The sequence below is a fragment of the Bos grunniens genome, chromosome 18 (assembly GCF_055505025.1).
Source record: "Bos grunniens cultivar Pamir isolate PY7600 chromosome 18, Bosgru_T2T1.0, whole genome shotgun sequence".
NCBI classification, from domain to species: Eukaryota; Metazoa; Chordata; class Mammalia; order Artiodactyla; family Bovidae; genus Bos; species Bos grunniens.
Genome location: NC_141182.1, coordinates 56358060 through 56379701, shown reverse-complemented (window position 1 = coordinate 56379701; position 21642 = coordinate 56358060). Strand labels below are relative to the sequence as shown.

Sequence of the window (21642 nt, the reverse complement as noted above, 5' to 3'; positions counted from 1 at the left end):
TGGTTCTGGAGTCTGTCACCCAAACGACGATCAAGCCCTTTTTATTTCGAGAAATCGAGAGAAAAAGAAGCCCCACCTCTAAAGCTCAACTGACGGGAAGTGGGGGTGTGCAGCTGAGAGTTCGAGAGCTACGGGACCCCAAAGACAGGGCTGGGCCCTGGCACCCTGCGCGCCCCGACCCAAAACTTAGGTAACACGGAAAAACTGAACACCTGGTGGCGTCCAGGAGTGAGGAAGCGGAGAAAGGATGGGTGTGCATTGACAGTGGGGAAGGCGGGTAATCTGGGGAAAGTGAAACAAGCAGGGGAAAAAGTGAAGCAATAGCAGACGCCCAGGTCGGCTGTAAAACAAACAAACAAACAAAAACAAACGGAGTTGCAAGGAGGAGGGGAGAGGAGGCATCTATATTGGCGGATCTCGGGAGAGAAGGATCACTGCGAATGGGAGGCAGTCCACTCTAGAAAATGAGGATATGCTCTGGGGGAGGTTGTTTGGGAGAGACTGTGGATGGTCTACGGTGGAAATGGGTGAAAGGATCATGGCGGCGGGGGGAACTGTGGAAGGGTCTCTTCACTGGGGTAAGTGCGGGGGTGGAGGTCTACAGGTCAGTAGCATCTACACCGCAGTAACTAGGGGGAGGGCGCTACCTTGAAGGTGGGAGTATCTGCACGGGGTTATGTAGGTGGGAGGGAGAGGTATTCAATGGAAGAGAGGTCTACACCGGCGGAATTGACGGAAGTAGATATATCTACACATCAGAAGCTGGGGGAAAGAGGGGAGGGGTGTAAAATGAGCTTGGGAGGGAGTCCTCGCTGAATTTAGAGAGCCTCCGTGGAGGATGGGAGGTCTGTACCCCAGGAAAATATGTTAGAGACCTGCGACGTGGCCCTTGAGACGGAGGTCTGGGTGCGGAACTCTCCGACTGGGCGGGCCTGGGAGGCCGCCTGTGCCCAGGAAGTATTATCTGCGCGCAGGCCAGACCATGGGAACCCAAAAGCCTCGGATACTGCCCTGGCTGATATCTCAGCTGGACCGAGGGGAGTTGGAGGGCGTGGCCTGGCTGGGCGAGAGCCGCACGCGTTTCCGCATCCCTTGGAAGCACGGCTTGCGGCAGGATGCCCAGCAGGAGGATTTCGGCATCTTCCAGGTGTGTGCCGGCGGGGAGGGGCCGTCCCCGAGTGGGGCAGGGCGGGGCGGTCCCAAAGCGGGCGGGGCCGAGAAGGCGGGGCTAGCGCACCTGGAGCTGCCCGGTATTTATGTTGGCTGGTGGAAGTGGGTGGAGTTAGAACTCGAAAGGGAGAAGGTGGTAGGATCCGCAGACTGGTGTGGGAGAGCAGTCAGGATTGGAGTCTCCTGGTTCTGGGAATAGAACCGGAAAAGGAAGGAAATGCATCCTAGGGGGTTCAGAGGCCCCTGGGGTGGGAATCTTGGTTGTAGGATTTCTGAGGGCCGGTCTTGGATATTAGAGGCAAGACTTGGCCCTGAAGCTAAGGTTTCTTACCACCAAACTGGGATACACCGGTGGTGGTAAGCCGAAGTAGAGTGCGAGGGGCCGAGGTTATTACAGAGCGTGTCCTCGGACAAGTTGGTGGCAGACATTCAAAGGGACCTGGAAGACTGGCTTAGCAAGCACAGGTTTTCGAAGGGCGGAGGTAGTGGGACTTGGGGCACAGAGAATCTGAGAATTTGGGGATGAAACCCTGACAAGTTAGAACGTGCCCGCGGAGAGGACGGTGTTCGGGCACGAGGAGACAGGGTTAGGACCCCTGGAGCAAGGTCTAAGTCATCTTCCCCACTATCTCGGCACCACTGGTCCCCTAGGCCTGGGCTGTAGCCAGTGGTGCCTATACTCCTGGGAAGGATAAGCCCGACCTGCCGACCTGGAAGAGGAATTTCCGGTCTGCCCTGAACCGGAAGGAAGTGTTGCGTTTAGCGGAGGACCACAGCAAGGACTCCCAAGACCCACACAAAATCTATGAGTTTGTGAACTCAGGTGTGCTGGGAATGAGGCTTCCCTTAGAGGGATGGGATTTCGAGTGTCCCCAGGGCCGCTACTACACTGCCCACTTTTCTCCATAGGAGTCAGGGACATCCCTGAGCCAGATACCTCTCAAGACAATGGCAGACACAATACCTCTGATACCCAGGTAAGAAGGCTCCCCAACCATGCTGCCCTCAGCCTCTACCCCATCTTCTTTCTGTGTTCTCACCAGCTTGTCCAGATGTCATCTTCTTCCCCCGGGACCGTCACCCCAGGCTCCATTCTCTCCCCTGCAGTCTGTCCCCAACCTGACCCAGGTCTGCCCCTGACTCTTCCCTGTTCACAGCCCTCCCATGGCTTCCCAGCGCCATCATCAAGAGAAACCTCAGAGCTTTCACCAGCCATTCGAGGCCCCAATCCACTTTCCAGGATTTGACAGCTTTCCTCCTTGTGCAGGGTTCTCTCAGCCTCTTGTGAGCTCAGAACCTCACTATCCTTGATCTTGCTGATGTCTGTGCCGGGGAAAGTCCTCTCTGAAATTCTCCTGAGACTTCTCTGCCCAGGTCTTCTTAACAAAGCATTTATCTGGCTGCACCAGGTCTTAGCTGTGGCATGCAGACGCTTAGTTGCAGCATGTGGGATCTAGTTCCCTGACCAGGGATGGGACCTGGGCTGCCTGGATTGGGAGCACGGAATCTTAGCCACTGGACCACCAGGGAAGGCCCTCTGCCCACGTCTTGCTTGCAGAGGCAGTTCCTCAGGTTGGAATTAGCTGCTCCCCTCGGGCCATTGTAGTGCCCAGCATACACCCAGGCTGTCTGTCTTTTACTGTGCTGGTGGCTGTGTCTCCCCTGGGCTGGAAGCCCCTTGAGGGCAAAGCTCAGGTCTGTCTCCTCTCTGGGTCTCCACATGGCTGAACACAAAGCTTGGTTAGTGAGAAATGTCCAGAAAAGGCCATGGAAACACCTGGATCTTTATTTTTTCCTGTCCAGGAAGACACTCTGGAGAAGTTACTGAGTGACATGGACTTGAGCCCAGGAGGGCCCTCGAATCTGACTATGGCCTCTGAGAACCCCCCTCAGTTCTTGCAGAGTCCCGACTCAGACATCCCTGCTCTTTGCCCAAACTCGGGACTCTCTGAAAACCCCCTGAAGCAGCTGTTGGCAAACGAGGAAGGTGAGTGCCAGCTGTGGGGCAGGAGGGGCCAGGACCCGGGTCGAGAACCCCCTCACACCCTCTCATGCTCTCTCCCCCTTCACGTTATGGCTGCTGTTGCTCAGATTGGGAGTTCGAGGTGACTGCCTTCTACCGGGGCTGCCAAGTCTTCCAGCAGACTGTCTTCTGCCCTGGGGGCCTGCGGCTGGTGGGATCAGAAGCAGGGGACAGGATGCTGCCTGGGCAGCCTATACGACTGCCGGACCCTGCGACGTCCCTGACAGACAAGAGTGTGACAGACTACGTGCAGCGTGTGCTGAGCTGCCTGGGCGGGGGGCTGGCCCTGTGGCGGGCCGGGCAGTGGCTCTGCGCCCAGAGGCTGGGGCACTGCCACGTGTACTGGGCCATAGGCGAGGAGCTCCTCCCCAGCTGTGGCCACAAGCCTGACGGCGAGGTCCCGAAGGACAGGGAAGGAGGTGTGTTCAACCTGGGGCCCTTCATAACAGGTGAGTGATACAGGGCCTTCACTCTGCTGTGGAAACAGGAGGCAACAGTGGTGAAAATCTCTGGGGTCAGGAGGTTGGAGATTGAATTCAGACCCTGCGGCTCTGCTTGTGCTTGAACCTGGGGAGAAGGATGGACTGCTCTGAACCTGTGAAATCTGCAGACTGTCTCCTCCCTCTCCTTACCTGCCTGGAGCTGGCAGGGGGCTCAGGCCCAACATACAGAAGCCACTCAGGGAATTAGCTGCCAGAGTTGTTATCGTTATTACCAATTGTGGTGGAAAGACAGATGCAGGAGAAAGATACCCTCTAGAGGCTTGCTATCCGAATAGACCTTTGTGCAGGGATGCAAATAGCACTGTATTTGCACTGCCCAGCTTCGTATCCACTAGCTGCATGTGGATGCTCAGTATTTAGATGAGGTCAGTGAAAATGAGGAAGTGAATTTTAAGTTTTATTTGATTTTAATTAGATACAATTAAAACTTAAATAGTCATAGCTAATGGCTACATAGTGAACAGTGTGGGCTTGGGGGGTTAAAGAGCAGTTACCACCACCGATCTGGTACTCCAGAACCACTGAGAATCCTTGGGGAGGAGAATGCCCCTCCTGGGCCTGTTTCCCCATCCAAAGGCTGGGGCTCTGGGCGGGGTGGAGGGTGCGGTGGGGTTCACCTTCCAGCCCCATCTTGATGAGAGGGAGGGAGGAGGAACATTTAAGCTTGTGCGTAAGTGGAGGGGCTTTCCCCAAATTAACAGCCCCCAGTCATGGTGGCAGAGGTATGCCGGGCTTTTGATCAGGAGAGAAGGTAAGGATGTTAATGAGGTTTTGGGGCAGAGGAGAGGGGCAGGTAGAAGGTCTTCTTCCCATCCCTGACTCTCTGTTCCTTGGCCCCCAGATCTGATCACCTTCATTGAAGGAAGCAGACGTTCACCACTCTATACCCTCTGGTTCTGTGTGGGGCAGTCATGGCCCCAGGACCAGCCATGGATCAAGAGGCTTGTGATGGTCAAGGTATTGCCAGCCCCAGGCTCCTGGAGCTGAGAGGTGGATTTTAAAAGAGAGGCTGCTTCCAGAAACTACAACTCCCATAGTTCTTCTGGCAGTCTCTGCAACTGCCAGTTCTTCCTCAGGGGCTTCTGGGTGTCCCTCCAATGGCCTTTCTCCCAGAGCCAATTTTGAGTTCACTCAACCATGTGGAAGTTGGTGGACTACAAGTCCTAGCAGCCTGTGTGAGGTACTTCAGTTTCCAAGAATCCTTCTGAGCACCAGCTGCTGAGCCCTAGCTTCTAGGAACCCCTTCAGCAGCCTTAGCCCTAGTTTTTGTGGCCTCCCTTGGTTGCGGGAGAAGGGGACGACAGAGGATGAGATGGTTGGATGGCATTACCAACTTGATGGACATGAGTTTGAGTAAGCTCCGGGAGTTAGTGATGGACAGGGAAGCCTGGCGTGCTGCAGTCCATGGGGTTGCAAAGATACTGACATGGCTGACAGACTGAACTGAACTAAACTGAACTTGGGCGTGAATATGGGGAAAACTACAACTCCCAGCAGGCCTGGGCCTAATGGTTCATCCTGGGTTACAGTGGGGGATACTGGGATTTGTAGTCTACTCAACCCCATCCTGGGTAGAGGATGGTGTTGGCTGTCTCCTGACAATTTCTCCCCCATCTCCCACAGGTTGTCCCCATGTGTCTCAGGGTTCTTGTAGACATAGCGCGGCAAGGGGGTGCCTCCTCCCTGGAGAACACTGTCGACCTGCACATTTCCAACAGCGACCCCCTCTCCCTCACCCCAGACCAGTACATGGCCTGCCTCCAGGACCTGGCCGAAGACATGGATTTCTAGGTTGCTGGGGAGGCCTGAGCCCAAGCCCTTCACCTCGACCAATAAACTGGTTCTGGCCATGGTCATCACTGTGTGTCTGGTGTTCAGTGTCACTGGGCCAGCCCTGACCCAAACAAGGGGTTATTCCTCCTTAAGGCCTGTTTATCCACCTGTGCAAGCCACTCACATCGTAGGTGCTCATGGCCTGAGGGCCAGGCACTGTGCAGGGGGCAGCTGACACTTTACCTCTCTTCTCTGGGACCTAGTGAGTCACCCGTTTTAGAGACCAAGACACCGAGTCTTGGAGAGGAACAAAGGTCACAAAATAGGAAAACAAGGCAGGTCAGAATCCAGGTCTCATTCTTAAATGGCTGCTCTTTGAGGGTGGCCTTTGGGCTCAATTTGGAACGTCCATCTTGCCTATAAACAGTTCAAGCCAACGGCCAGAGGCAGAGACTCTGTCAAGAGCCTCGGGTGCCGTTCTCAACTCCTGCTGGGCAGACCAGTCCTTTGCCTTTCTGGGCCTGGGGTCCCCTCTGTGTGGGCCTGCAAGGACCAGTTGTAAAGACGTTCTGACCCACCCCATGGGCTGGATGCCCCCACCTCGCCTCATCACTCCTGGTTCTGGGTAACAGGGACTGATGGACGGGGGAGAACAGATACACGTGTACGTATGGTGAGTCCCTCTGCTGCCCACTTGAAACTATCACAGCGTTGTTAATCGGCTATACTCCAATACAAAATAAAGTTTAAAAAAAATAACAAACACCTTTTCAAGGTCCTATCAACCCATCTGACACAATTCTATTTACTTCTACTTTAAAAAAAAAAAAAAACGGGCTGACAGAGGCCTGACTTACTGTGTGGCCCTCGCTGCGCTGTGCTTCAGCTTCCCTCCATCTCGGGGGAGTCAGTTAGACGACCCCAGCCTCAGGGAAGCGGGAGAAAGGATCCAATTCAATGGAGGACAAAGATCCGGTTTCTGGGGCAGTTCCAAGGCAGGCAGATAGCACGCAGGTGCCCTGAGCTGGGCAGGCAGTGATCAGGTGGGTGGGGACCCTGCCCTCCCCTCACCACTGTCAAGAGCAACAGCTGGGGAGCTGCCAGGTCTGGTTCTAAGTGCTTCACCCGCCTTGGGTCTTTCCTAATCCTCACAGCCCCCACTTTATACACGAAGAGTGAGGCCCGGTGGGACGGCTGCACTTTCCCCAAGTCACACTGTCTATCCTCCCCGCTAACCACCCCCTCACTTGGGCCAAGTCTCCTCCCCAACACTTCCCAAACTGGACTCTGAGAAGGGCTAAAAATCATGGGGCTCAGGGATAACATTTCATGAAACCTTTAATGAAACTGAGGGAGGGGCACGAACAAAGGGTCTGGGCGCGGGGCACAGGCTCTGGGGCAAGGGAGATGGGCGTGAGACGGGGCAGGGGCTCTCCTCTTTCCCGCAGCAGCCCTCCCCCAATCATCCCACTGACGGGGGAGGGAAACGGGGAGATGGAGCCATAAATACGTCCAGAATTCCAGAGAGGCAGCGAAGGAAGAAAGGGGCGGGGCCGAGAATCTCAGAGAGGGGGCAAGGGCAGGCCCGGGCCGCCTTTGTCAGGGGGTCCTGGCTCCTTGGGTGGCCGCGGGGGCCCCGGAGGGTCCCCTGGCTTGCGGCCATGCTTGCGGAAGTAGCGGTAGCGTTGGACGTAGGCGCGCACCAGGTTGCTCACCTTCACGGGGTTGATCTCCCCACTTTTGCTGTGGCAGATCTGGGGGGCAAGGGGCAGCCGCAGTCACCACCAGCCCCCAGGGCCCCAGGGTGGGAGGCCCACCCTCAGGTCCAGGCCGTCTGAACCTGCCCCGCTGATGCCGGCTGGAGGAAATCCTATCTCCCTCTCACCTTCCAGACTGACCCACCATCCCTGTCTGCCTGTCCGCTCACGTCCACCACGCTGTCTCCCCTCTGCCCACCCCCGCGCATCTGTCTCCTCGGGCCCCACCTTGTGGACGGCCTTCCTCAGGATGTCCTTATACTCCTCCTTGGTGATGTCCTTTTTCTGATAATACGGCTTGATGGCCAGCTTCACCTCCTCCACCGCCCGCTCCTGTGTGTGCAGCTTCTTCAGATACTGGGAGGTGGTGACAGGGTGGGAAGAGGGACAGCAGAGGCCGGGTGAGTTTCTGCAGAACCCTGCCTCGCTCACCGGCCTGCAAGTTCAGACTTCCTGACCACCCGGGCACTCCTGGAGGTGAAGTCCTGCTGAGGGTCTGCCCTTGCTGTGGTCACCCCCGCCAGCCAGGCCTGGGCCTCAGTGTCACCAGCATTTCCTCCAGGCTGGACCCTGGGCTGGCCCAGGCATCCCTGACCAGGATCCACGTGTCCGCTGCCCTTTAGTCTATTAGGGAGACAGACCTGAGCCAGGCGGCTGCTCCCTGCTGCCTCAGAGAGATGGGAGCAGCAAAACCAAGGCCCGGGAGGGCAGGACACCCCACACTTCAGGGTCAGCATCTCCCCGGAGACAAGAATGCCAGCTGTCGGGCAAGCTGCTGGGGGAGGCATGGCCACCCCAGGGCATCTCCTCAGGCCTCCCTAGCCCCACAGGAGTGGGTTCTAGACATGCGGCCAAGAGAAAGGGGGTGTGGCCCACCTCTGTCTAGATGTGCCGAGACAACAACGGCAGGGAACATACAGGGCAGCCTCGCCGGCGGCACAGGGACCTGCTGCTCGTCACAGAGCCCATACTGTTCCTGTCCTGCAGCCCATGGCACCGGCCACAGACAAGTGTCCATCAAAGCTGTGGCCCATCTCCGTTTATACGGGGTTTATAATACAAGAGTTTGTTCTGCCAGCCTTCTGGCACCGTACGTGGGCTGCAGAAAGGGTGAACAGCGCCATCATCTGGTGACAAGACAATAGTGACCAGCATCCAGACCCAAAAAAAGGCACACAAGCTAGAGGAGCAGAAAAAACCCCTGCTTGCCCTGTATCCTTTCTTCCTCCCTCCGTCCAGCAAGAGATGCTTGATTTTTCATTTGTATACCACCCCGTGCCCTGCTTACACAAAAAGACTGGGGTCAGAGAAAGGGAGACAGGTAACCAAGGGGTAGACTGCAGTGGGTATACATATAAATATCAGTGTGTGTTCATGTCCATCTCTCTCTATCCCCACCACTATATGAAACTCTTAAAAAACCTGCCTAGCACTCTTTTCCCACCCACTCGTCTAATCAAGGACAAGTTTCCTTCCTTACAATTGAATGACTTCCCTTTTATCTAAGTCCTCATCTGCGGGCATCAGTCCACAGCTCTCCTCAAGCCCCTGCATCTCAGTATCTATCTGTAATCTCAGCAGAACCGTCACCATCAACCCACCTCTCCCAAGCCCAGTTCACCTTGTCTGTGTCCCCACGTCCCTCGGAGCTGCTGCTGCCCTCTCTCTTGTCAGACGCTGCAGCCAGCCCAGTGGGGGTGGGAGGGGTGGAGCCGCAGCCTCCCAGGGGGAGGCTGCCAGGCAGCAGGTAGCTGGAGGGGCCAGGGGGCAGACCCAGGGAGGTGGGCACAGGAGCTGGGGTCACCCCCAGACTTGAGGGTGGCTTCCTGTGGCTGAGGATCTGTGGGGAAAGGTTGGAGGATAAGCAGGAGGGGATGACGGAACCAGTACCCGTTCCCACCCTGATTTCCCAACAGTCCCAGAGGCGACACGCTCCTCTTCTGGCCGATACCCTGCTCCAGAGCCTGCCAGGAGCTGTAGTCCTCTCCTAACCCGAAGCAGGGGACAGGAAAGGGGGCAGCGGGGACTCCTCCCCAGGAAGCCCACCTGGTTGGTGGCCTGGATCAGCTCCTGGGCCTTTGCTCGGCTCGCCAGATTGGCTTCTTCCATCTTGAAGAGAAGTGCAGTCACTGCAGGAGGTGGGGATCGGGAGTTGATGCGAGAGGAGAGGGTAAGCCTCCCCCAACCACTGCTGCCCCCTCGCTCCCACCCTGGCTGCAGGTCTCCGCTCAGGACCAACCAGGAGGAGGGGGCCTCAGGCACTGAGAGGGCCCACCCACAGCCTGTGTGTTCTCAGGACTTCAGGTGTGTGGGCGTGGGGCTGGTCCCCAGCCCCCGTGGCCGTTCCCCACGTCTGCAGTGTAGCAGACTCCTGGCATCCCCTAAGGGACCCTGCTCTCTCCATTCTTCCTCCACCAAGCCTATTCCAGGCTGCCTCTACGCAGACCCCAGGACACAGCCCACCCTTCCCGGCTGTGTTGGAGTGGCCCAGCTGCCTGCTGCCCCTGTGACCCTGCTGCTCTCTTCCAGCACACCCAGACGTCATGGAGTCTTCTGGACAGATGTTGACTGGCCCTCGCCCACCTGAGGCCCTCGCCCACCTGAGGCCCTCCCGGTCCTGGTCATTATACACCCAGTCCTTCCAAGGTGTCTCCACCGCTGCCTCCAAGCTCATCCCCAAATGACCTTCTCCTCCTGAATCCCGTCTGTCTGCCCCCACCTGCCCTAGGTCCCCGGGGGACACTCACAGGCCAGGACGCCGCTGGTAGTGCAGTCCACGCCCGCGGGCAGGTTCCAGGGCATGGGCGGGGGCAGGGTGGGCAGCTGGGAGCCGCGGGGAGCGGGCCCGTCCTCCGCCCCCGAGTCACCAGCTGTGGACCCTGCACTCGGGGCAGCACTCGGCGCGGCTGCCGCCGTGCTGGTGGCTGTGGTGGTGGCCGGCTGCTGCTCCTCCTCCTCCTCCTCCTCCTCCTCCTCTTCCTCCTCCTCCTCCTCCTCTGCCCCAACCCGGACCCCAGCCTCCTCAGCGGCCTCTTCTGGCAGGAAGGAGACCTCAGGTGTCTTGCAGCTGCTGTCCACAGTCTGCGAGTCGGGCGTCAGTGCAGGGGGTGGAGGGGCCACCTTGGGGGGTGGGGTGCTGGGGGCCTTGGCTGCCCGCTCTTCCCCGGACCAGGAGGTCTCCTCGGCCCCCTTGGCTCCCGCGGCCTGGCTGCAGCTATCCGCCTTGGACTTCTTCAGCGTCACCGGGCCACTGCTGCCCCCGCTGCGGATCTTTTTCCTGGTCTTGGATGGCTTGGTCTTTCCCTTGGTCCCCTTGGTTTTCTTGGCCCCAGCCTTGGCCTTGACCTTGGTCTTTTTGGGCTTGGTGCTGCCCTGAGCTGCTTTGGCCACCTCCGCAGGGGCCCGCTCGTCTGGCTTGAGGAAGGGGGAGCGGCTCTCCCGGTCGCGGCTGAACTTGACTCCGATGGAGCCCAGGCCGGCAGAGGAGGCCTCCCTGGCCGGCGTGGTACTGCTGACGCCCTCGCGGATCAGCACCGCCACCTTGGACTGCAGCTTCACCTTCCGGGAAGACGACGAGGACGAGGAGGACGAGGAGCCCGAGCCGCTGCTGACTGGAGGCTTTGACGGGGGCCCCGAAGAGGGTGCCAACTCCTTGGGGGGCCGGGTCTTCTTGGACGACCTGTCCCTGTCCCTGTCTCTGTCCCTCTCCCGGTCCCCCCCGTCCAGCGCCTTCCGCCGCGATCCCTTCTCCCGGGAGGAGGAGGAGGAGGAGGCAGCCCCGGAGCGCCGCCGGTCCTTCTCGCTGTTCTTGCCGCCCCGCTCCTCGGCGCTCAGCCCCTCCGAGTCGTACAGGACCTCCCGCTTGGGGGATGAGGCCGGGGCCGGGGAGGGGCCTCGGGGGTCAGACTTATCCGGCCGGCCCACGGTGATGGTCCGCTTGATGGCGAAGAGGTCGTGGTCCGTGAGGTCCTGGATGGAGGGCGGAACGGCCCCCCGCCGGCGGCTGTCCCGGTCACTGCCCAGGGAGGTGGAGCCGGAGGGCGGCTGGGCCGGGGGAGGGCCCTTCTCGCTGTCCCCGGAACGCTTCTCGCCCCGAGACCGCGACCGCTTCTTCTTCTTCTTGCTGCCACCGCCATCGCGGTGCTTGCCACGGTGCCGCTCGCGGCGGGAGGACGAGGAAGATGAGGTGGCCGGAGGCGGTGAGTTCGAGCGCCTCCGCCGCCGCCTTTTCTCCCGGGACCGTGACCGGCGGCTGCCCCCGCGGCGCCGGTCGGTGCTCCGCGAGCGGTGGCGGGTGGAACGGGACCGCGAGCGGCGGCGGGTGGACGATGAGGCGTGGGAGCCCGGCTTGCGGTCCCGCGAGCGGTGCTTCTTGGAGTCCCAGGGGGAGGCCGGGGCCGGCGGGGCGGGCTGCGCTCCGGAGGAGGAAGAGGCGGCCTCCTTGGCCTCGCCGCCGCTCCGCTTGCGTTCCCGCCTCGACTTCTTGCGGGTGGGCGGGCCGGTGGGGGCGGCGGGGGCGGGGGCCACGGCCGGAGAGGGCGATCGCTGCCGGTAACGCTCGCGCCGCTGGGTCAGGATCTTGCGCCGCAGGTCCAGGCCGCCCCAGCGCGTGTCGGCGGCTGGCGGCGCGGGGGCCGGCTCCCCCAGGTCCACCTGCAGGGCGCCCTCGCCGTCGGACTCCGCGTGCAGAGACAAGAAGTCGTCCCCCTCGGGGGCCCGGGGTGCGGGCGGCGGGGGCGGGGGCTGGGCCGCAGAGGGGGCCACGGGTGGGGGCCGCGCTGCCCGGCCGCCGGCGCGGAAGAGGGAAACCGCCATTCTGGGCTCCTCCTCGGGCTGGACGATCTCGCCCTCCTCAATCTCCGAGTCGCCCGGAGGCAGCAGAGGGGGCGGGAGGGCAGCTCCGCCAGCTGTCACCACCTCTACGGAGACCTTGCCTTCCCGACAGGCCTCCGCCTCGGTCCCCACTACAAAGACACGCCGGCGGGTGGCTCCGTCGGCCCTGGTGGAGTCGGCCTGGGGCGGTGTGCCAGGGGCTGGAGTCGGCTGCAAGGGCTGGGGGTCGGGGCCCGGGCTCTCGTCACCTGGGAAGTCCTGGCTCAGGCTGTTGTCGTCGTAGATGCCGGCCAGGGTCTCAGAGATGCGGCTGATGCTCTGTGACAGGCCCTCCTCCTCTTCTTCCTCTTCTTCCTCTTCCTCCTCCTCAGGTGAAGGGGTCCCGGCTGATGAGCTGGGGTTGGAGCCTGTGGGCTCGAAGGGGTCGTACTTCTGCTCCGGAGCAGGCGGTGGGGAATAGGCCTCGTCGGTGGGGTGGAAGGGGTCATAGATATCAAACCGGGGTGCAGGAGGAGCTGGGGGCGCTGGGGGTGGTGGAGGGGGAGGCGGGGAAGGGGAGGATGAGGAGGGCGAAGGGGAAGGGGAGGAGGATGCAGAGGAGGGGGCAGGGGGAGGGGCAGGGCCCCCGTCTCCAGTGCCCAAGGTGAGGAGGTGGCGGGCACAGGTGGGTCGAGAAGAGTGAGACTGCGGAGAAACTGCAAAGGAAGAGCGGAGACAGCAGGGGTCAGGGGCCTGTCCCGGTGTGGCAAGGGGCCTGCAGGCGGGCAGCACCCCGTCCGCTGGGCCCCCTCACTCAGCCCTCACTGCTCCAGCAGGCACTGCGCCCAGTGCTTCATGCAGTCAACACGGAGGACGCTCCTAACAGCTCCATGCCGTAGGTACTGTGACCCAGAGCAGCAGGATCTCCCCTGAGGGCGCAGTCAGCGCGGTACAAGTGACCCCTGGAGGCTGCCCTCTGATATCCTGAGAGGCAAGCAGGCCGGCAACCCAAGACCGCCCTGACCAACAAGAGCACTGACATTCCCACAGGAGGCATGTGCCGGGACTGGAGAGCCAGGTTCCAACCTAGCGCCACCTGCAGGGTCAAGCCCCTCTTGTGGGAATCCATCCCTTTGTACAGAAGGCCTATCAGGAGCCTGAGAAGGTGCGAAGTGGCAGAGCCGGTAAGCCCCGACAGGCTGAGTCCCCGTGTGCCCCCGGCCGTCTGATGAGCCCCATCCCCGGGGCAGTATCTGCTCAGGACTCAGACATCAATGACCCGGCCAGGCAGCGGGCTTTCCTCCCTTATTTCCTCTGCCCTCCCAAGATCTTGCTTTTGAAGCACTTCATGGCCTCCACACCACAAGTCATACACATGTAGAGCCAAGTGACCAGGGCTGCCCCCAGGCAAGGTGACGGGGCCAGGGTTCAGACACACACATCAGAGTTCAGAGGCCACTCTCTCAACCACACGTAACAGCCAGGCTCCTGCACCAGCAGGGACCTCAGCAGGGTCACGTGGACCTCGGCAGGGTCATGCGGACAGCGCTGGAGAAGCCCAGGGCTGAGATCGTAGCACCAGGGGCCTCTTTCCACCTGGACCCCAGGCCCCAGCCCTCAACCTCAACCTGCCCACAGGCAAGCGACTCAACCCCTGTCTGCCTCAGTTTCCTCATCTATGAAATGGGAGTCTACTCATTCATTCAGCACTTTTTTCTGATCACTGATTAGGAGCAGTTTGGGGTACTGAGAGTACAACGGCACACAGAGATAAAAATCTCTGCTTTCAAGGACTCTCTGGCCAGGAGCTCTGACAACCCTGGCTGTTATTACAACCACCTCAGGCAAAAACCAAGCCTGCAGATTGAAGCAAAGCAAAACATCTGCTTCTTTACAGTTCTGTTTTGTTTTTGTTTTTGCAAAATAGGACTACAGGTGAGTTTCTTTTCTTTTTCTTGCATTCTTAACACATTCCAAATAAAGACCAAAAAACACCTAAGAAAAACAAGCCCATGGGCTTCGATGGTGATCCGGTGGATAAGAATCTGCCTGCCAATGCAGGGGACAGGGGTTTGATGCATGCCATGGGGCAACTAAGAGCATGTGTCACAACTACTAAACCCGTGCTCCGCAACAAGAGAAGCCACCGCAACGAGAAGGCCACGCAGCACCACTAGAAAGTAGCCCCGCTCCCCGAGTGCAGTGATGAAGACCCAGCACAGCAAAAATAAATAAACCATAAAAAAAAAAAAAAAAAAAAGACAACAGATCATAACCTCACGATCCTACTGAAGACAGCTATTCCAGACCCACCTATGGATATCACTTTGGCCCAGGGGCCAAATCCCGCCCACCATCTGTTTTAGTAAATCACGTCTGACTGTAAATAAGTAAATAGGTAACAGTGTCCGCCCACTTGTTTACTTATCCCCTATGGCTCCCGATTCTAAAGGAAGAGGGTGGCCACTGGTGACCCAGGCCTGAGGATTCGGGGCTTTCACTGTCCAGGCCTGGGACTCAACCCTCGGCTGGGGAACTGACAGCCCGCAGGCCGAGTGGTGAGGCCTGAATGAATAAACTTTTTAAAATAATAAAAGAAAAGAAAAGACCCCTGAGGGCCTCCAAGAGTCTGATGGGCCCCCAGCACCATGTTCGCTGAGTCTAGTGGATAAGGAAGTCATCCTGCATATGTGAGGGAAAAAAGAGATAAAACCTGACCTGCTTCACAGGATGTGCGAGCCTCTGGCAGAACAGCTGCTCACAGCTGACCCAGTGCCCTACCTTCCTCTCCTCCCCACCGCTCCCGATACGTATGGATACGCAGAAGGGAAGACTAAACCCAGGGTTCTCATCAGCGCCCCAGTGACCAGCAGCAGCAAAACCGGGGAATTAGTCAGAGTCCACCTGCAATGCGGGAGACTCTGGAGACATGGGTTTGACCCCTGGGTGGGGAAGGTCCCCTGGAAGAGGGCATGACAACCCACTCTAGGATTCTTGCCTGGAGAATCCCATGGACAGAGGAGCCTGGCGGGCTGCAGTTTATAGGATTCCAGAGAGTCAGACACGACTGAAGTGACTGAGCACACACACACACACATACACACACATCCCTGGGCCAGGCCACTCATGGATTAACGAATCCTCTGTGGTGATTCAGACGCCCAGAGCTGGGACACCCTCTGCTCTACAGTGCTCAGGAGTTCAGCCCGCACTGTGTGTGGGGCTGGGAGCAGACACTCCCTCAGACAGGTGCCCACCTTGGAAGAGAAAAACTCCAGCTTTACACAGAGAAGGCCCCAGACCCAGGACCACCATGAAGCAACTGCTGGTGCCACCTCGAGGAAGAACCTTCCCTCTTTCAGACTTTTCTCCCCCTGGAGTCAGCGCTCCTGAGAAGCCCCCATCCCAGAAAGCTGAATTCCTAACACAGCTACACTGATACACAGAGCCCTGGACACGCGCTCACTGCTCCCAGGCACTAGCTCTCATGTCAGTTTCAGCTTTACTTACATCGAACGTGCGTGCTTACAGCCTTTCCTGAAGTCTAGCAGGAAAGACATTAAGGTACAGGTTTTGTCTAAATGACACCAACAGCACTACCACTGCTACCAGCGACAGCTAAGGCCTCGATTGACCCCTGCCAGGGCGGCCCTGGCCCCACATACCCGTTTTGCCTGTCCTCCAGGCCCTGAGACGAGGCAGCAGGCTGGGTACCGGCAGAGGGACTGGATCCCTGTCCCCAATTCGGACCTCGGCCACCAGCTCCAGCATGTCCTCGCTTCTGCCAAGACAGGGAGGAGGGAGCCTCAGAGGTGTGTCCGACCCCCACGCCAGGGCCTCTCCCAGTCCAGCAGCCCAGATACTCACTCGCCAGGCCGCAGGTCCATGTGGCTAGGAACCCAGGTGTCTGGGGGATCCAGGATGCTCACCAGCCCCGCAAGGAGGCCGTCGGCAGCCATGTCCAACACCTGGAATAGGCCAGGAGGGGCTCCACCCTGTCCCTGCTCATGTGAGGACCACACATCCCATTTCCCCAGGCCCCAACCTCTCAGTAACCCAGACTCCTGAGACGCTAAAAAAACACAAGGATCCAACCAATTCCCTCAACGTGACTGCCTCTAGGACCCAAGGGACCAGGCCCTCAGACTCTTCCACACTGCCCCTGATCACCACCCCAGATCCAGGAGACTGGGTCCCCCAGCCCCATCTCTGGGGTCCAGGCCCCAGTGACCTTCCTGCCCCAGCCCCAGGAATCCAGGTACCTAGCCCTGTCTTCTTACTTACTGTAGCCGTGTCAGTCCCCCCGGATTCCTGGGAACGGGGCTCCGATCGTGGGCTCCGGCAGCGCCTCCATCGAAGGCCATGACACCGAGAGCCATCTGGAGAGACATTGAATGGGGGACTAGAGACAGGGGACTAGAGGCAGAGACCTTACACAGCAGAGAAGAAAGAGACCGCCTCGCTCTTGACAAGGGAACCGAGAACATCTGCCTACTTTCCTGGCCTCCATCCCACCATCTCCCAAGCCGGGTCCCACCAACACTTTTCAGAGGCCCCAACTCTCTCACCCGATTTGTGCCCCCAGCCATCTTTGGGATAAAGTCCAGATAGGTCAGCCTGGCCTCTGAGCTTTGCTGTAACCCAGTCTTCACTGGGCTCTCCTGCCAACACCCTCTGCCCGCCAGCCCCAAAGACCCATAACTCAGTCCAGCGGCCTCTGGGTCGTGTACCTGCTGCCTCTCAGGCTTTCCTCTTGACCAGACAGTGCTCCTACGGCCTTAGAGACCAAGGTCACCTGTCACTTCCTCGCAGAAGCCTTCCTGGACTCCATCTCTCCCCACACTACCCTAGCTGGGCTGCCTTGGGTTACCTCTGTGATGGGACTATGTCTCCCCTCCACCAGACTGTGAGCCCCTCCAAGGCAGCCACGGAGGCCAACCCATCTGGGGCTCCCTGTGCCAGCACCAGCGGGGGCACCTGGGAGACCCGGGGAAATCATGTATGAATGAGAGCAGGAGGAAGAACACAGAGATGGGGCAGGAGTCTCGGAGGAACCAGACACCATCATACCTTTATCATTTGGCAGATCCCCCTGCAGGGAACTCCCCACAGCCTGCTGAATGGCCCGCTGAAGGCAAGGTGAGAGGGAAGAGGGTGGAAACAAAGATGAGTCAGAGATGCATGCCAAAGGTCACAAGCTCTGCTGCTAGGAGACAGCCATTCCAGACACCTCTACAACCAGACTCAAACCCTACAGACAGGCCAAGAGTCCTGGCCCCCAACCCGCGTCCTCCGGGGGTCCAGGAGTCAGGGCCCAGGAATCTGGGCTCCCCGCCCCTCCCTCCCTCGGCCCCAGGCGTCTGACAGCCTCACCAGGATAAAAGCAGGAGGAGAAAGCGTAGGGTCTCTGTCTGGCGGACCGTCGCCCCGATCCTCGCCTGACTCTTCCGTCTTCCCTCGAGACTCATCTTCTTCCTCCATGGTCACCTGGTGGGGGAGCGGGGCAGAGTCTGGAGTGGAGGCCAGTGGGCAGCGCATGGTGGTGTCAGGTGGCGGAAGGAGACGACGGACGTGGAGGCCTCAGTGGCCTCCAGCACTGCATCTGCTTCAGCATCCATCCTCCCCCAACCCCCACCTCATCCCCGGCCAGCGCTAAGCTCCAGGCCCAGTGCAGACCCTGGAGGGGCTTGGGCAACTCTTTCTGACTTTCAGATACCCCCTCTGTCAAAGGGCAGCCTTCCCAGTATATGTCCACATCCCACTCCCCAGTTCCCACAGCTTCCCCCACAACCAAACTTTAAGACCCCACAGGAGCCGAGACTTTTTTCTGGCCAGTTGTGATGTCAAATACTGCGTCCGGAAGTCTCAGAAACCCACCTTTCCCAAACTGAGATACGTGCCAGTGTGCTCGCGTGCGCCTCAAATGCCACGCCACTTCCTCAAGCATCGATTTTCCTCAATGGTGAGGGACCCGACAAAATGTATTTAAACACAGAAGATGGAACTAGGATACAATGATCTACAAAACCAGTGTGCCATCTTGAAGATGAAAACACGCATTTCAGGAATGCTGTCCACCAGACACCACAGGAAGCAACCTCCGATCACCTAGCTGCCCCCTTGTATGGAAGTGTGGCTAAAGCCTTTGCGTTGTCACAGAAATTCTTAGGTAACACGCAGAGATTGAAAGATCACTCTTCAGACTGATTGAGGGAGGGGCGGGGCTTGATTAGGGCTTCAGAAAAAGTGACTATTTCACTGTACGTTTCCCTGCAACCATCAAATCTCCTACTCTGAAAACAGCATCCAGTCCCACAGCTCCTAGAAAGCTTCAAAACCCCTAACCCCCAACTCCATCCACTTAACTCCAAGTGGGTCCAATAGGAAACTCTTCTCAAGAGAAAGGAGACTGCCTCCTGACACAAGAGTTAACAGCCCAAGCCCTCTATACAGAGTAACAATAATTATCATTAGCCTTTAATACCCAGGTTTCCCTTACTGTGGTCTCCCCCACACCGCTAGTTGCATACCTGCAAAACAAAGAAACCTCAGTCCTGGTTGGCCTCATCCCAGATTTTCAAAAAGCTCTTGTGCCGCCTCCCAGCTCTCTAAGAGCTTGCACCTCCTTCCCTAACTCCAATAGACACCTCTCATCCTGATCAGGCCCCCACCCCCACCCCCCGGACAGTTCCCGACCCTGGAGCTGCTCTCGGGCACCTCTGGGGGGAAGCACATACTTTGTATGGTAGGGCAGTGTCTTAAGAGGTAAGAGATGCTCAATCAAGACGTGTTGACTACAGACCTACATAGCCTCAAACCCTCTGTGGTATACAGATCCTCCCTTGTGTATTTAGATATGCCTCAGGCTTTGCAGACACACCCTGGGCTCCTTACATCTTTTAAGACCAGAGAAGCCTCTGCAAACACTGCTTGGTCACTCTAGATCAGTTTCCCAAACTTGGTAGCAATTGAGTGCTTCACAAATAGCTTGTCATCAAAGCAAATTGAACACACAAGGTTCTTCACCATACAGCACAAGTAAATGGAAATATTATTAATGGGACTTGAGTACTACATTCATATGACAGTGTACCCTGGGTCTCAATGAAAAATGTATTTCTCACTGTAGATCAAGGTCAAAAGAGTTTGAGAAGCACTGCAATAGATGGGTCTAGATGATCCTATGGACTTTCCCAGACCAATGTGGACTAATTTTAACTCTCTCTGTAGCCCCAGGGCCATGCAGAATTTTTCAACATTTTGCATTTCAATTACTTTCGAAAGGGCAAGTACAACACAGCCCAGCAAACTTTCCAAATCTCTTCATTGTCTTATTTTCCATGCAATTATCGGGTCCCCAAAGACATTCAAATTTGCTCCAGACATAGAGACTGCACTCCTGCAGTCACACTCAAAGCCACCTAGATGGTTCCAGGTCTTTCTAACTGCCCCAAGCCTTCTGTCACCCAGACTAGACACTCCTCAGACAGCTGGAAACCCATCCACGCCTCTCTGAGAACATCTCAGGATTTGTCTCCTTCCCTTAGTGGGTACATCCGGCTCCTCTGGGTGACTATAAAAGACTTCCCAATCCTGAAACAGTTCTTCAGAGCCCACCTAAATGGCTCCTACCCATGTAGGTGAGCCGCATCCTTAGGTCAGCCCGTGCACACACTTCCCAGCGCTAACAGACATAGCCCAGGCGCTATAGTTGGCTCTGCAGATACTCTCCAGCTCTTGCAGATCTCTTTAACCCCTGGGACATATCTCAAGATCTCAAGATGGCCCCAGAACCCTCTAAACAGACCCTAGCCTCCGGTCAGCTCATAAAGACGCTCAACAGTGCCCACAGAAATGACCCAAGGCAGCTATATGATGGAAGGCAGGCTTCAGTCTCAGTCCAGGCCCTGTGGACGCCCCCAGTCCTCTCGGGGACGCCCCGTGGATGCCCCCCGGCACCACAGACGCGTCCCGGGGCCTTCAGAAGGCCCCTCTCTGGGCGCCAGCTTCTGCCACCGCTACCGGGCCCGAGGCCACCCAGCCAAGCCCTCCAGGCCCTGCGGCGTGCCGGGAGGACCCCTGGACAACTAGCGACCCGACTCCGCCCCGCCCACCCCAATAGGCCCGAGCCCCGCTGCCCGGACCTCAGCCGCCATCTTACCCCGCCGCTCGGGCTGCGGCTCCGGCCCCGGCGCGGGGCGGGGCGGGCTGGGGCGGGGCTCGCGAGCAGAGGGAGGGGAGGGGTGGAGCTAAAACGCCGCCGAGCTTGCCGGGACTTCAAGTACCGAGCACGGTGCGGCGAAGGCTGGTGAGAAGGCTCCGGACTCACTTTCCCGGCAGCCAACGGGACACATGGGCAGGGTGCGCGCGATGCACGCCGGGAGGCGTAGTCTGCGCGTCGCCTTTGCCGCGCGGGGACAGCAAGGAGATGAGGGGTGAAGTGGGCGGGGTTGCGGTAGCCCGCGATTAGGCCCCATAGTGCCCTGCACGCGCGCGGAAAGAGCGGCGGAAAAGGAAGTTACGTAAAGAGCGGTCAGCCTGACAGAAGCAAGGGAGTTGTAGTTCCGCGGAGTGTGCCGTAGGGAAAAAAATGCAGGACTGGTTGGGAGCTGCCCCGCCTACATTCTAGGGATCCCCGAATCCCGATACCAAGTCCTCGCTAAATTTAGAACCTAGGAGCCCGACCCTACAGCCTCCTCCTCATTTAGGACAGAAAAGCCCACACTCCTCTCACTCAGAGCAGAGTATCCGAACTCATATTTCCCTCCTCCATGGGACTGTTGTTCAGCCGGTAAAGAATCCGCCTGCAATGCGGGAGACCTGTGTTCGATCCCTGGGTTGGGAAGTTTCCCTGGAGGAGGGCATGGCAACCCCCTCCAGTATTCTTGCCTGGAGAATCCCCACGGACAGAGGAGCCTACAGTCCATGAATCTGGCGGGCTCAGATTGCGTCCATGGGGTCGCAAGGAGTCGGACATGACCTAACGACTAAGCACACATGGGACTCAGAAGTCTGAGCCCTTCTTGCGTTTTAGATCCAGGAGTCAGGCCCTTTGGTCTTCCACAGACCATTCCTGGTCTCAAGCAAATACCTTACACTAACACAGGTGTTAGGGTTCACTAACTCCCTCGGGTCCAGAACTTTCGGTCCCTAGCCCCTGCAACCACTGGATCCAAGAGTCTGGGTTCTCAGATCTCTCCTTTACCGAACCTAGTACTAAGGACCCCCTGGCCCCCTCCTTCCAAAGATCCAGGAGTTCAAACATTCAGCGCTATTCTCTCCTAGGGACTCAGGGGTCTGGGCTTCCCTCCTAGAGACCCTGGGGTCTCAGCTTTCTCCTCTCTCATGACCCAGACATCTTGACCCTAGACCGTTCATAACCCAGGCATCCCGGCTTGAGCGAGCTGGCTCATGAATTAGGAATGCAGTGATCTCACGGCCCCTCCCTGCCCAGCTAGCCGCTGTCCCCCTCCAGGGCCCCATCTTCCCTCCCAGTCTGTCTTCCGCTTGGCTGGGACAGCAGGGACCGGAAGCCTGGGTCCCTTAGCGGGCGGAGCCTCTAGCATCCAGCCCAGACATCCGGGTCGGGAGCTTGGCTAGGATC

At 58.4% G+C, this 21642-nt stretch overlaps 2 protein-coding genes across 7 annotated transcripts; one reads left to right on the top strand and one right to left on the bottom strand.

Moving 5' to 3' along the window:
• Window positions 1-115: 115 nt before the first annotated feature.
• IRF3 (interferon regulatory factor 3) lies at window positions 116-5552 on the top strand. Of its 4 annotated transcripts, none has more exons than XM_086353657.1 (8): window positions 116-190; window positions 975-1147; window positions 1822-1993; window positions 2080-2147; window positions 2974-3157; window positions 3262-3642; window positions 4538-4653; window positions 5320-5552. In XM_086353657.1, exons 2-8 carry the CDS (start codon window positions 983-985, stop codon window positions 5485-5487), a joined length of 1254 nt encoding a protein of 417 aa, XP_086209783.1. In that variant the 5' UTR covers window positions 116-190; window positions 975-982; the 3' UTR covers window positions 5488-5552. The 4 variants fall into 4 exon arrangements, with proteins under 4 accessions (XP_086209783.1, XP_086209785.1, XP_086209787.1 ...); XM_086353659.1 differs by having other exon boundaries at window positions 955-1147; XM_086353661.1 differs by lacking the exon at window positions 1822-1993.
• A 1237-nt stretch (window positions 5553-6789) lies between these two features.
• Window positions 6790-20353, bottom strand: SCAF1 (SR-related CTD associated factor 1). 3 transcript variants are annotated; one of them, XM_086353635.1, is made up of 11 exons: window positions 20200-20353; window positions 17412-17525; window positions 17109-17166; window positions 16323-16417; window positions 15906-16006; window positions 15704-15819; window positions 9974-12754; window positions 9273-9355; window positions 8848-9066; window positions 7455-7583; window positions 6790-7223 (listed from the first exon to the last, which is right to left on the bottom strand). In XM_086353635.1, exons 2-11 carry the CDS (start codon window positions 17517-17519, stop codon window positions 7032-7034), a joined length of 3882 nt encoding a protein of 1293 aa, XP_086209761.1. In that variant the 5' UTR covers window positions 17520-17525; window positions 20200-20353; the 3' UTR covers window positions 6790-7031. The 3 variants fall into 3 exon arrangements, with proteins under 3 accessions (XP_086209761.1, XP_086209759.1, XP_086209760.1); XM_086353633.1 differs by having other exon boundaries at window positions 20183-20203; XM_086353634.1 differs by lacking the exon at window positions 20200-20353 and adding an exon at window positions 17916-18052.
• Window positions 20354-21642: the final 1289 nt, after the last annotated feature.

What these genes read in the sequence shown, in the direction of transcription:
- SCAF1 (XM_086353633.1), bottom strand. An exon ending in CTCCTCCTGCTTTTATCCTG is followed by an intron (nt 17,167 to 17,411) that starts GTGAGGCTGTCA and finishes CCTTGCCTTCAG; the next exon opens with CGGGCCATTCAGCAGGCTGT. An exon ending in ATGGACCTGCGGCCTGGCGA is followed by an intron (nt 15,820 to 15,905) that starts GTGAGTATCTGG and finishes CTGTCTTGGCAG; the next exon opens with AAGCGAGGACATGCTGGAGC.
- IRF3 (XM_086353657.1), top strand. Translation starts at nt 983, where the DNA reads ATGGGAACCCAAAAGCCTCGGATACTGCCCTGGCTGATATCTCAGCTG. An exon ending in ACAATACCTCTGATACCCAG is followed by an intron (nt 2,148 to 2,973) that starts GTAAGAAGGCTC and finishes TTTCCTGTCCAG; the next exon opens with GAAGACACTCTGGAGAAGTT. An exon ending in GCTGTTGGCAAACGAGGAAG is followed by an intron (nt 3,158 to 3,261) that starts GTGAGTGCCAGC and finishes GCTGTTGCTCAG; the next exon opens with ATTGGGAGTTCGAGGTGACT.